The sequence below is a fragment of the Jaculus jaculus genome, chromosome 18 (assembly GCF_020740685.1).
Source record: "Jaculus jaculus isolate mJacJac1 chromosome 18, mJacJac1.mat.Y.cur, whole genome shotgun sequence".
In the NCBI taxonomy this organism is placed as follows: domain Eukaryota; kingdom Metazoa; phylum Chordata; class Mammalia; order Rodentia; family Dipodidae; genus Jaculus; species Jaculus jaculus.
This window is the reverse complement of record NC_059119.1, coordinates 50,691,921-50,706,732: the sequence shown is the minus strand read 5'-3', so window position 1 is coordinate 50,706,732 and position 14,812 is coordinate 50,691,921. Positions and strand designations below refer to the sequence as shown.

The window sequence follows — 14,812 nt, the reverse complement described above, 5'->3', positions numbered from 1 at the left end:
TATTTCCTTGCTCACGTCTTGTATTGCCCTCCTTATTTCATTAAGCTGGTTTCCTGCATTCTCTTGGGATGCCTTCAGGAGTTTGTTTTCTTTTTCTTTGATTTCTTTGAGCATAGATATAATCATTTTTTTGAAATCTTTGTCAGGCATTTCATCTAAAACAGTCTTACTGGAGGTCATTTCTTATGGTTTTATACTTTTTGGTGGAATTGTATTGTCTGGATTTTTTTTTTTTTTTGGTATTTCTTGTATTATAATGTAGAGATTTGTTTGTTTGGTTTTTCAAGATACGGTTTTACTCTGGCTCAGGCTGACCTGGAATTTACTACATAGTCGCAGGGGGCCCCTTAAACTCACAGCTGTCCTACTACCTCTGCTCCCCAAATACTGGGATTAAAGGCATATACCACCATGCCCAACTAATGTAGAGATTTTTGCATCTTGTGTTAATTTGATGCTTGGGATTTCTAATTATCTGCAGTGTTCATAGCTGTGTAAAATTGACTTTGTATATCTGCTTAAGGAAGCTTAAGGTGTCATGTGTAGCTCTTTTTTTTAAAATAAATATTTATTTACTTATTTATTTGACAGTGAAAGAGGGAGAGAGAGAATGGGTGCACCAGGGCCTCCAGCCACTGCAAATAAACTCCAGACACATGCACCCCCTTATGCATCTGGCTTACATGGGTCCTGGGGAATCGAACCTGGGTCCTTTGGCTTTGCAGGCAAATGCCTTAACAGTTAAGCCATCCCTGTAGCCCATGTGTAGTTCTCATACTGCCAGAGTAGCAGCAGAGGTGACCCTAGGTGCTGAGTGCGTCTGCTTTGCAAGTATTCTGGTGGGCTGGGTGGAGCAAATTACCAGCATAGTCTAAAATTCAACTGAACATTATACACATTCAATCAAAACCAGCCCAGAGTATTTATACAAGCCTGGCGATTAAAACAAACAGATAATTTAATCAAGCCAAAGTCCCTCAGGGTGTGTGTTACCCCACATCCTTCATCCTGTCAACTGGGAGGCTCAGATTTCTGGACTGAAATGGGTTCCAGGTCAGCCTGGGGCAGAGTCAGACCTTTTCCCCCAAAATGACTGAAGAAAAAGACGGAAGCCTTATAAATCAGGAAACATCAAATGCAACAACAGTCAACACCAAAATCCAGTTTATTTTAGAATGGTAAAACAAGCCGGGTGTGATAACCCAGCACTCGGGAGGCAGAGGTAGGAGGATCGCCATGAGTTCGAGGCCACCCTGAGACTTCATGGTGTCTTCCAGGTCAGTCTGAGCAAGAGTAAGACCCTACCTGAAACCCACCTACCTCCCAAAAAATAATAGAATGGTAAAACCAAGATTCCATCAATGAAATGGAACACATAACCTGCCCTGACATGGAAGGTGAGACTAGCATTTCTGGTGCAGGCCCATGTACCTGGCTTTGTGTAAATAGGCCCGGATACCTTTTGCGATGGCTTCTGATCTCACCATTGCTGAGTGCCCACCTTGACCCCAGCCTGTTGGCGCTGAGGACCCGGTTAGGCTGTGTGGGTCGTTGGATCTGATGTTCGAATGGGCTGGGCTAGAGGCCCTGCGGCCCGAGGGTGGGTGAGTTAGGTGTCTGTGGGTTTGTGGGACTGGCACCTGGGGGAAGGGAGGCTGGGCACCCTGCCTGGCATCGTACCAGAGTTGCGCAGCTGGTCCCGTTTGTGATTTCCTTCAGCAGTGTCTTGGTGGCGTTCTGGCTGGTTTCCTGCTAGCTAAAATATCTGGTCTCTTCTGTTTCTCTACTGCGGTTGATAATTCCTTATACACTTTCGCTTTTCAGTAGAAGAGTGTATTTTGCTGTTTTTCTGCTCATTTCCTTCCCTAGACTGGTGCAGCTGTTGTGCCGCCATCCCATGCAGAGGTCAGATTCTGTCCTTTTTTTAAAAAAATTATTATTGAGGCAAACTTTTTAAATTTTTATTTTGTTTTTACTTAATTGACAGAGAAAGAGGGGGAGAGAGAAAGAGAGAGAGAATGGGCACATGCCAGCGCCTCCAGCCACTGCAAAGGAACTCCACACACGTGCATCCCCTTGTGCATCTAGCTAATGTGGGTCCTGGGAAGTCGAACCTGGGTCCTTTGGCTTTGCAGGCAAAGGCCTTAACTACTAAGCCATCCCTCCAGCCCTGGATTTTGTCCTTTCAAGCACAAAATTTTAATACATTGGTCTACTTCATCTCTTTGTCTCTAGTTGCTTGTGCTTTTGAGTGTATAGCTAAGACATCATTGGTAGTCTGAGGTCATGAAGTTTTATAGTTGTCATATTTTGTTTAGTTATTGGCAAGCAGAGAGAGAGAAAGTGAGCATGCGCGACAATAAATGGGTGCCCCAGGGCCTCTAGACACTGCAAATGAACTCCAGACACATGCTCCACTTTGTGCATCTGGTTTTATGTGAGTACTGGGGAATTGAACCCAGGTCATTAGGCTTTATAGGCAAGCACCTGACTTGCTGAATTAATTGCTGAGTTATCTCTCTCTAGCTTCCCCACCCCTTTTTTGAGGTAGGTTCTCATTGTAGCTCAGGCTGACCTGGAATTCACTATGTAGTCTCAGTGTGGCCTTGAACTCATGGCCATCCTCCTTCCTCTGCCTCCTGAGTGCTGGGATTAATGTCGTCTAATCCATGGTTCATCCTAATGGCTCCCTAGAGACTCCAGGCAGGCAATCCAAGAAGCCTGCTTCACACTATCCTTGGCCATTTCCAAAATACTAGACCATGTTTCAAAGTCAATGACCCTCTCTTTCCTGCCTTTGTTATACTCCATAATGCCAGGTAGGGTGCCAATTTGTTAATCCAAGGGGACTGAAGCAGACTCTGAAGATCAGGACACTCCTTCAGCATTCAGGTCCTCTCCAAAATCTCTGCGTTCTTCCTCTTGTCCCAGTGCAGGTCAGCTGGCCCAGGCTCAATGGTTCTAAAGTTGCAGCTGAATGGGCCGAAGTTTCAGCCCAAAGATTTCATTTCTGTGCCACATCCCTCTGCTCACACCAGTCCATTTCTACGCACTACAACCCCGCACAAGTTCTCAGGACACGGGCATCACAGCAAGCCTTCCACACAAACTGCTAGTGCAGTCCAGGCAAAACTTTCTCACCCTCATAAGCCAAACCTCACAGTCCATAGTTCTTACTGCATTCAGGTCTTTCAACTCTGACCACAATAGTCCATCAAGCTGTACTTACAGCACTGCAAGGCTTCTCTTAGGCCAAGGTTTCAAATCCTTCCTCATTCATGGCATGAACAGAGGGTGGACATCAGCTCCTGGGCAGCATCAGATAGATAACAGCAACAGGAGAGTGTGCCAAACACTGGCAAGAGGAGGCTGACTATAATACATGTAAGCCCACCCTCAACAATACACTGCCTCCAGTAAGCTTCAATTCCCAAATTGCCAACATCTGGGGACCTGACATTCAGAACACTTAAGTTTATGGGGGACACCTGAATCACCACCACCACAGCCACCATGCTCAGATTGGGTGGTGATTTCTATCTTTGGTTAGCTTGTACTTTATAACTTTTAGGCTTTTCCATGTGCCATGGGGTTGTGTAAGAAAATAACATTTGAGAGCTGGAGAGGTGGCTTAGCGGTTAAGGTACTTACCTGCAAAGCCTAAGGACCCAAGCTTGGTTCCCCAGTACCCCCACGTAAAGCCAGATGCAGCAGCTAGAGGAAGACCTGGCAGGTCTATTCTCTTTGTCTGCCTTTTTCTCTCCTTTCTCTCTCTCTCTCTCTCTCTCTCTCTCTCTCTCTCTCTTTCAAGGTAGGGTCTCACTCTAGCCAAGGCTGACTTGGAATTTACTATGGAGTCTCAGGGTGGCCTCGAGCTCATGGCAGTCCTCCTACTTCTGCTTCCCAAGTGCTGGGATTAAAGGCGTGCACCACAGTGCCTATCTCCTTTCTCTCTCTCAAATAAATAAAATAAATATTAAAAAAGAGAGTGAAGCCAGGCGTGGTGGCGCACGCCTTTAATCCCAGCACTTGGGAGGCAGAGGTAGGAGGATCGCCGTGAGTTCAAGGCCACCCTGAGACTACAGAGTTAATTCCAGGTCAGCCTGTACCAGAGTGAGACCCTACCTCAAAAAAACCAAAAAAAAAAAAAAAAAAAAAAAAAAAAGAGAGAGAGTGAGAGAGAGAAGATTAGAGCTGGGTATGGTGGTGTACACCTTTAATTCTAGAGCTCAGGAGGCACAGGTAGGAGGATCACTGTGAGTTCAAGGCCAGCCTGGAACTAGAGAGTGACTTTCAGGTCAGCCTGAGCTAGAGTGAAACCCTACTTCCGGGAGGGGGGCAAACAAAAAAAAAAAAACCAGACAAACCAAAACCCACCAACCAACCAACCAACTAAACAAACAAAAAAGCAGAACACCAACCTCCCCCGCTTTCCAAAGAAAGATAATAGAATGGTAGGGTTAGCTTGTGTTAGGATTTGTGATGTGAATGTTCTCGCTGCTCTGTGTGGTACACATTGGAATCCACTTGGCTGAGGGTTTTAGAGCAACAATTTATCAAATTCCAATTAGGTAAAGAGTATAATTTTGTATGTGTTATTTGCTGGTGCTAATAGTACCAATGCAGCAATAACTGTATCGATCTCCAATGGTGAAATGCCGTTAGACCTGCAAGCGGACGGATCCTTTAGTGTTTCCTTAAAGGAATGTTCAGGAACCTTAAATTGCCTTATCTTTGTATAATTTTCTTTTCTTTCTTTTTTGTGCGCGTGTGTGTGCGTGTTCCTGTGCGGGTGCATGTCTGTGTGCACATGTGTGTGGAGGAGGGGCAGAGGGTGATGTCAGGGTCTTACTGTCCACCTTATTCCTTGAGAAAAGCTTTCACCAAAACCAGAGTTCATCAGTTTTTCTAGTCTAACCAGGCAGTGATAGGTGAGGCTTTAAAAAAAAAAATCAATTTTTAGCCGGGTCTAGTGGCGCACACCTTTAATCTCAGCATTCGGGAGGCAGAGGTAGGAGGATCACTGTGAGTTTGAGGCCACCCAGAGACTACATAGTGAATTCCAGGTCAGCCTGGGCTAGAGCAAGACCCTACCTTAAAAAAAACAAAATAAGGGCTGGGGAGATGGCTTAGCAGTTAAGGTGTATGACTGCAAAGCCTAAGGACCCAGGTTCAATTCTCCAGGTCCCATGTAAGCCAGAAGCACATGGTGGCTCATGCATCTGGAGTTCGTTTGCAGGGCTGGAGGCTGTGACTTGTTCATTCTCTGTCTCCCCATCTCTGTCTCTGATAAATAAATAAATAAAAATAAGTCTTAAAAATAACAATAAAAATAAAAATAAAACAAGAAAAGATCATGACATCCAAATAAAAGGCAGACTGATTGAGAGGGGGCGGGGATATGATGGAGAATGGAGTTTCAAAGGGGAAAGTGGGGGAAAGGAGGGCATTACCATGGGATATTGTTTACAATCATGGAAGTTGTAAACAAAAAAAAAAATGAAATAGGGCTGGAGAGATGGCTTAGCGGTTAAGTGCTTGCCTGTAAAGCCTAAGGACTCTGGTTCAAGGCTCAGTTTCCCAGGCCCCACGTTAGCCAGATGCACAAGGGGGCACACGCGCCTGGAGTTCGTTTGCAGTGGCTGGAGGCCCTGGTGTGCCCATTCTCTCTCTCTCTCCCTCTTTCTCTCTCTGCCTGTCACTCTCAAATAAATAAATAAAAATTTAAAAAACTCAAATAAAACAAAACTATAAATAAATAAATAAATAAAGCAACCACAAAAATGTACTGCAAAAGGCTTGGGATATGCCACTCCTAATTTTATACCCTAAAGACTCCCCTCTTTAGTGATGACACTTGCTCAGCTGTGATTTTTGCTGCTCTGCTCACAATAGCTAGTAGCTGGAATCAGCCCAGATGCCCATCAGCTGATGAATGGATAATGAAAAGGAGTTGTATGCACAAAATGAAGTTCTTTCAGCTATTAAGAAAAATAACTTAAGAAATTTGTAGAAAAATGGATGGACTTGGAAAAAGAAAACCATTCAAAGCAAGGTCACGCAGGCGCAGAAAGACAAACTCTGCGTCTACTCTCTCATCTGCGGTTCCTGACTGCGATCTTTCGGAGAGGAGTGTGAATGGTGATGGGCATGAAACTGGAATGAGACCAGGAAAGGGCAGAAACAGGGAGAGAGGAGAGGAGCAGCGACCTGACGGGTTAGGGGAGGGGCACAGTAGTAATCCCAGCACTGGGGAGGCAGAGGTAGGGGGATCGTTGTGAGTTCAGCACCAGCTTGAGACTACATAGTGAGTTCCAGGTCCGCCTGGGCTAGAGTGAGACCCTACCTAAACAGTAAAACAGAAAGAAAGAAAAACAACCAAAAATAAAAACAGGGCTGGAGAGGTGGCTTAGCGGTTGAGGCTCTTGCCTGTAAAGCCTGAGGACCCACGTTCAACTCTCCAGATCCCACATAAGCCAGACGCACAAAGGTGAAGCAAGTGCAAGGTTGCACGTGCCCACTAGGTGGTGCAAGTGCCTGGAGTTCGATTGCAGTGGCCGAGGCCCTGGTGTGCCAATTCTCTCTCTCTAAAAATTAAAAAAAATTAAATTTAAAATAAATAAATGGCCAGGCATGGTGGTGCAAGCCTTTCATCCCAGCACTTGGAAGGCAGAGGTAAGAGGTTTGCAATAAGTTCAAGGCCACCCAGAGACTACATAGTGAATTCTAGGTCAGCCTGGGCTAGAGTGAGACCCTACCTCAAAAAACCAAAATAAATTAAAAAAAAAAATAAAACTAGCTGGGTGGGCTGTAGAGATGGCTTAGAAGTTATGGTGCTTGCATGCAAAACCACAGGGCCCAGGTTCGATTCCGCAGGACCCACATTAGCTAGATGCACAAGGGGGCGCACGCGTGTGGAGTTTGTTTGCAGTGGCTGGAGGCCCTGGCGCACCCATTCTTTGTCTCCTCTCTCTATCTCTCCTCTCTCTCTGTTAGCAAATAAATAAATAAAATAAAATAAATAGCCAGGCATTGTGCCACATATCTTTAATCCCAGCACTTGGAAGGCAGAGCTAGGAGAGTCACCGTGAGTTTGATGCCACCTTGAGACCACATAGTGAGTTCCTGGTTAGCTTGGACTAGAGGGAAATCCTACCTCCAAACACCAAGATAAATAAATAAATAAATAAATAAAATAAAATAAAAAGCAAAAGAAAGAAAGAAAATTTCAACCAAATAAAAAGTTCAGAAGATGAAAAACAGGGGCATGCTTTTGCAAAGCCTGCCAGCCCAGGGGTTCAATTCTCCAGCACCCACGAAAAGCGGGAAACAAAGTGGCACATACGCCAGTGATTGCCCGCAGGCCTGTGACCAGAGGAGGTGGGGCCAGGAGAACGCGAAGCTCTCCAGACAGCTAGTCCGGCATTTCTTTCAGTCTGCCAGGTCATTCGCAGTAGCCAAGGACCCAGACTGAAAGCTGGAACCCGCAGGCACCTCAGCGTTGTCCTCTGACCTCCACATGCACACCAAGGCATACACACCTGTACACACACACACACACACACACACACACACACACACACACACGTAAATTTAAGGAAAGAAGGCCAGCCTGCTGGTGCATACCTGTCATTCTAGCCCTTAGGCCAAGGCAGGAGAATTGCCACAAGTCTGGGACTAGCTTGGCTGGAGAGTGAAAGGCGTCGGGGATAAGTGTCTGAAAGCCGGAGCAAAGGGAAGGATGCGATAATGTTTGCAGAGCAGGGTGCCCTCTCGAGACGAGGCGCGAAACTTCCAGGATACTAACTCTCAGGAGAAGAAAGGAGGCGAGTGAGTACAAAATGGTTGAACACTATATCCAGGGTGTAGCTGGGGACGGGGCTCAGCAGGTGAGAGCATTTGTTGTGCAAGCCTGGGGACATTCATGCAAAGCTCACTGTGGGAGCCGGGCGTGGTGGCACACGCCTTTAATCCCAGCACTTGGGAGGCAGAGGTCGGAGGATCGCCGTGAGTTCGAGGCCAGCCTGAGAATACAGAGTGAATTCCAGGTCAGCCTGTGCTAGAGCGAGACCTTACCTCAAAAAAAAAAAAAAAAAAAAAAGAAAGAAAGAAAATAAAGAAAAAGTCCAGGGGCTGGGGAGATGGCTTAGCGATTAAGTGCTTGCCTGTGAAGCCTAAGGACCCCGGTTCAAGGCTCAGTTCCCCAGGTCCCACGTCAACCAGATGCACAAGTCTGGAGTTCGTTTGCATAGGCTGGAAGCCCTGGAGCGTCTCTCTCTCCCTCTATCTGTCTTTCTCTTTGTGTCTGATGCTCTCAAATAAATAAATAAATAAATAAAAATTTAAAAAAAAAAAGAAAAGAAAAAGTCCAGTGTGGGCTGGAGAGATGGCTAAGCCGTCAAGGTGCTTGCCTGTGAAGCCTAAGGACCCATGCTCGGTCTCTTTCTAGATCCCGCGTAAGCCAGATGCACAAAGGTGATGCAAACATAAGTGTCTGGAGTTGGACTGCAGTGGCTGAGACCCTGGTGTGCTAATTCTCTCTCTCATAAAAAAAGAAAGAAAGGGAGGCAGAAGTAGGAGGATCACCGTGAGTTTGAGGCCACCCTGAGACTATATAGTGAATTCCAGGTCAGCCTGGGCTAGAGTGAGACCCTACCTCAAAAAACAACAACAAAAAAAAAAGAAAGAAAGTAAGTCCAGTGTGCCAGATATGCCTGAAACTCCAGTGCTTGGGGTGGCGGTGGAGACAAGACGATCAATGGAGCTTGCTGGTCCCCCAGGTGAGCCAAAAAGTCCTGAGGCTCAAGCTCAGTGGATAGTAAAGGAAGACACTTTATCCTCCTCCGGCCTCAGTGACAAGACGCAATGGTGCAAGCCTGTAATCCCAGCACTCAGAAGGACTGAGGCAGCAGGATAGGGTTCAAGGTTATCTTGGGCTTTATGGAAAGACCTGATCTACCAGAAACAATTTTTTTTTTAATCTTGAGGCTGTAGGTCAGTCACTAGAGTCCTTTTCTCACCGCGAAGCCCTGGGCTTGATACTAAGCACTAAATAAACCAGGCACGGTGGCCCATGCTTATAATCCCAGCACTTGAGAGATAGGGACAAGAGGATAAAGTGTTGAAGGTCATTCTCAGAAAATAAACTGGAGAGCAATTAATCGAAGAAGATACCTGAAAACAACCGTTGGCCTCCACATATACACTCACATATGTTGCACATATGCATACAAAAACACACACATGTTAAAAAAAAAAATCCAACTGAAAATGAAAACAAAAAAAAATCCCTGAAAGCCAACATCCCAGTAATAAAAGGTACAGAAAGGACTGGAGAGATAGTTCAGTGGTTAAGGCACATCCCAGCAAAGCCAAAGGGCCCAGGTTCAAGTCCCCAGTACCCATGTAAAAGCCAGATGCATAAGGTGGCACATGCATCTACAGTTCGTTTGCAATGGCTAGAGGCCCTGGCTATCCATTCTCTATCTATCTGCCTCTCTCTCTCTCTCTCTCTCTCTCTCTCTCTCTCTCTCTCTCTCGCCAATAAATAAATAAATATACATATCTTTTGTTTTGTTTTGTTTTGTTTGTTTTTTCTAGGTAGCATGTCACTCTAGCCCAGGCTGACCTGGAATTCACTGTGTTCTCAGGGTGGCTTCAAACTCATGGAGATCCTCCTACCTCTGCCTCCTGAGTGCTGGGATTAAAGGCGTGCGCCACCATGCCTGGCTTTCAAATAAATATATTAAAAAAAAAACTTTAAAAAAGTACAGAAATCGAGCTGTGCGTGGTGGCACATGCCTTTAATCCTAGCGCTTGAGAGGCAGAGATAGGAGGATCACCATGAGTTCGAGGCCACCCTGAGACTACACGGTGAAATCCAGGTCAACCTGAGCCAGACCCTGCCTTGAAATAACCAACAAACAAAAAAAAGTACACTGTGAATTTTGCCTTATTAAACATCATGCCTTATTTTATTACATTGTTTTACTGGACTCCAATTCTGTATTTTGAAAAGTAGCATTTTATTTCTAAGCAAGCATTTACTTTTTAAAAAAAGTCTAAAATCAATGCCTGTAATTGTTTATCTGTTGAATTTATATAATATACAAATCTATAAATTAAAAAAAAAGTACAGAAAGAGAAAAAACTGGCAATAGCAGGTATTTTTGCCATTTGATTTAAGAACATGTTCCTGGGCTCGAGGGATGGTTTAGTGGTTAAGGCATTTGCCTGCAAAGCCAAAGGACCCAGGTTTGATTCCCCAGGACCCATGTTAGCCAGATGCACAAGGGGGCGCACATGTCTGGAGTTCGTTAACAGTGGCTGGAGGCTCTGGTGCGCCCATTCTCTCTCTTTCTCCCTCCTTCTCTGTCAAATAAATAAAAATAAAATATATTTTTTATATAAAGAAAACGCTCCTGTTCCCAAGACTAAGCTCCCAAATTCCCCTGCATACTTCATTTTTCAAAAATTGACAGCATAGGGCTGGAGAGATGGCTTAGCGGTTAAGCGCTTGTCTGTGAAGCCTAAGGACCCCGGTTCAAGGCTCGGTTCCCCAGGTCCCACGTTAGCCAGATGCACAAGGGGGCGCACGCGTCTGGAGTTTGTTTGCAGAGGCTGGAAGCCCTGGCGCGCCCATTCGCTCTCTCTCCCTCTATCTGTCTTTCTCTCTGTGTCTGTCGCTCTCAAATAAATAAATAAATAAAAATTAAAAAAAAATTGACAGCATAAAGCATCAGGAAGGTTCACAGAAGGAAGGTGAGTGGGTAGCACACAGGAACTCGGGACGTCGAAACAGAACGCTATCTAGGACTTGCTCTCAAATAAATAAATCCACTTATGGGAAGGGAACTCAGCCACTGGAAACAGAACAGAATGTACTTGTGATGCTACAATGCTATCCAAATGATGTCCAACAAGTAATTTTACAGTCGCCAACTAGTTCATCAGGTCTGACAATAGAATGAAAGACATCCAATGGCTTTCATTCATTCAACCCAGAAGTTACTGGGCGCAAAGTTAGGCACTGACCCAGGTTCCTGAGAAATAGTTGCAGGTGTTGACCTTGGTCAAGCAGAGCTGGTAGGAAGGGATGCAAGAGGAAAAGGGCAGACTTTCCCATGGTTGGTTTTGTTGTGGGTGGTGGTGGTTAAGTGTGTGTGTGTGTGTGTGTGTGTGTGTGTGTGTGTTCATGTATGTGAGCAGAGGTCACCCAGCAACCCTTCCAGTTGCAGAATCTCTCACTCTTCACCACCCCATTTGCCCAGGCTAGCTACTCCTGCACCTTCCAGGAAGTTCTCCTATTTTCCCCTCTCATCTTCTCATAGGCATGCTAGCTTTCCAGGAGCTCACCGTCTCTTCGGCCCATTGTTTTGTGGGTTTTGTTTTGTTTTGTTTTAGGCAGGAGCTCACTCAATAACAATGCCCTATGGGGCTACAGAGTTGGATCAGCAGTTAAAGGTGCTTGCAAAACCTGATGGCTAGGGCCGGAGAGAGGGCTTAATGGTTAAGGCGCTTGTCTGTGAATGCCTAAGGCCCCAGGTTCGATTCTCCAGATCCCACATAAGCCAGATGCACCAAGTGGCACATGCGTCTGGAGTTCGTTTGCAGTGGCTAGAGGCCCTGGTGCGCCCATTCTCTCTCTCAAATAGAAAAGTAAAAAAAAAAAAAAAAAAAATTAGAAAAAAAATAACAATGTTGAGTTTGGAGGAAATAGCAAATGAAATGCTCGTTTGACCTTAAATTGTGCTTTACAATGTGAGAAGGTAGTGTGCTTTGTTACTATTGAAGTGTTTAAACTTTCTTCACGTAGAAGAGGTTGAGGAAGAGTCTGAAACCCCCGTTGAGGCTGACTTGACCGAGACGCAGAAACACCAGCTGAAACATCGGGAGCTCTTTCTGTCCCGCCAGTACGAATCTCTGCCTGCAACTCATATCAGGTAAGGCTGGCCTCATGTACCCGGTGATGTGGTGACGCCAACCCACCCAAAGGCTTTTTGGAAGTACTGCCCAAACTTTGTATTTTTTTTTTTTAAGTTTTATTTATTTATTTGAGAGAGTCAGAGAGAATGGGCATGCCAGGACCTCCAGCCACTGCAAACGACCTCCAGATGCATGCGCCACCTTGCACATCTGGCTTATGTGAGTCCTGGGGAATCGAACCTGGATCCTTTGGCTTTGTAGGCAAACACCTTAACTGCTAAGCTATCCTTCCAGCCCTTGGCTACATATATATATTTGAGAGAGAGGGAAATAGGCAGGGAGAGACACAGAGAGAAAATGGGCATACCAGGGCCACCAACCACTGCAAACAAATTCCAGATGCATGCACCCCTTGTGCATCTGGCTTATGTGAGTCCTGGGGAATCAAACCTAGGTCCTTTGGCTTTGCAGGCAAGTGCCTTAACTGGTAAGCCATCTCTCCAGCCCAATTTTTTAATTTAAATTTATTTATTTGAGATAGAGATGGAGACAGTGGAAGACAGAGCAGATGAGGGGTATGGGCATGCCAGGGTCTCTTGCAACTGCAAAGGAACTTCAGATGCATGCATCACTTTGTGCAGCTGGCTTATGTGGGTCCTGGGGAATTGACCCTGGGTCCTTTGGCTTTGCAGGCAAGCATGTTAACTGCTAAGCTTTTTCTCCAGCCCCAGAATATATATATTTTTTTTGAGGTAGGGTCTCATTCTGGTCCAGGCTGACCTGGAATTAACTCTGTCATCTCAGGGTGGCCTTGAACTCATGGCAATCCTCTTACCTCTGCCACCCTAGTGCTGGGATTAAAGGCGTGCGCCACCACGCCCAGCTCCAGAAAATATTTTTGAGACAAGGTCTCATGTATTCCAGGCTGGTCTCAAACTCAATATGTAGCTGAGCATGACCTTGAATTTCCGACTGTTTCTGCCTCTCAAATTCAGGATTGGAAGCATGTGTAGTAGTGTCAGGTTTACTGGCTGTGATTTCCTTAAATATACACTTAACCGGGAGGGGGATGCTGGAGAGATGTCTCAGTGAGTAAAATACTTGCTGTGCTAGGTTACGGATTTGAGTTTGGATTCCCAGTAACCATGTAACATGTCAGGTGTGCTGGTGCATGCTCCTGTAACCCCAGTTCTGAGAAGGTGGAGACGGGGTGCTCATTGGCTAGCTAGTCTTACAGAATGGGTGAGCTTAGTTTCAGCAAGAGACCCTATCTTAAAGAATCAAATGGAGAGCCGGGCGTGGTGGCACACGCCTTTAATCCCAGCACTCGGGAGGCAGAGGTAGGAGGATCGCCGAGAGTTTGAGGCCACCCTGAGACTACATAGTGAATTCCAGGTCAGCCTGAGCCAGAGTGAGACCCTACCTCAACTCCCCCCCCCCCAAAAAAAGAATCAAATGTAGGGCTGTAGAAATGGCTTAGTGATTTAAGGCACTTGCCTGCAAAACCTGAGTACCCAGGTTTGATTCCCCAGGACCCACATAAACCAGATGAACAAGGTGGCGCATGCTTCTGGAGTTTGTTTATAGAGGCTGGAGGCCCTGGTGCACCTATTCTCTCTCTCTCTCTACCTCTCTTGTTGAAATCAGGTTCACATTGCTGGTAGAAATCACTCAACTAAGAACAGCTTCTGGGAAAAAGAGGTTTATTTTAGCTTACAGGCTCGAGGGGAAGCTCCACGATGGCAGGGAAGACGATGGCATGAGCAGAGGGTGGACATCACCCCCTGACCAACATAAGGTAGACCATAACAACAGGAAAGTGTGCCAAACACTGGCATGGGGAAACTGGTTATAACACCCATAAACCCGCCCCCAACAATACACTCCCTCCAGGAGGCTTTAATTTTCAATTGCCATCAGCTGGGGAACCTAGCATTCAGACCATCTAAGTTTATGGGGGACACCTGAATCAAACCACCACATTATGCCCCTGGCCCCCATAAACTGATAACCATACATGATGTAAAATGCAATGCATTCATCCAACTTTAAAATTCCCTGTAGGTTTTATAAATTTCAATGATGTTCATACATCCCCACAGTCCAAGATCTTTTAACTGAGCCATAATACCAAAAAATCTAAAAAAAGCCATAATGGCACAGATGCAAAAGATGGCATTGGGCAAAGCTAAGAGATATTCAACCAATACAAGATTTAAAAGAACCAGGGCAAACATCAAACTCTGTAGCTTCAAGTCCAACAACTGTAGCCAGTGACAAGTCTCCAAGTCTGATAATTCTAACCAGCAACAAGTCTCGGGCATCCCAATTCTGCCCCTCCAGCTAGGCTACTCACAGTCCTGGAAAACTTCATTGGGTCTGGCAGCTTTCCTTGGCAGCCGTCTTGTGGTCCCGGCATCTCCACTGCAAGCCATGGTTCATCCTCATGGCCCTATGGGGTCTCCATGCAGGCATCCAGAAAACCTGCTTCACACTGCCCATGGCCATTTCTAAAACACAAGACCATGTTGCAAACTCAATGACCCTCTTTCCAGCATTTCTTATACTCCACAATACCAGGTAGGGTGACAATTTGTTAATCTGGGGGCAATTAAGCAGACTTTGAAGAACAGGACACTCCTTGAGCACTCAGGCCTCTTCAAAAGAGTCTACATTCTTCTTGTTGCCCCTGTGAAGGTCAGCTGGCCCAATCTGAAAGGCTGTAATCTGTCACAATTTACAGCTGGATGGGCAGCAATTTAGGCCCAAAGATTTTATTTTTTCTGTGCCATGTCCCTCTGCTCATACCAGTTCATTTCTATGCAAAGCAACCTTGCACAACTTCTCAGGACACAGGAACAACAGCAAGCTTCTCACACAGACTGCT

General features: G+C 45.7%; 1 protein-coding gene across 4 annotated transcripts in view; it reads left to right on the top strand.

Annotated features, from left to right (window-relative positions):
• Mta3 (metastasis associated 1 family member 3) overlaps positions 1 to 14,812 on the top strand; it is a 170,216-nt gene that overhangs the window by 34,052 nt on the left and 121,352 nt on the right. For all 4 annotated transcript variants that reach the window (XM_045137713.1, XM_045137712.1, XM_045137714.1 and 1 more), the window contains exon 4: positions 11,816 to 11,942. In XM_045137713.1, coding sequence (XP_044993648.1) covers positions 11,816 to 11,942 — 127 coding nt within the window. The remainder of the gene's footprint in view (positions 1 to 11,815; positions 11,943 to 14,812) is intronic.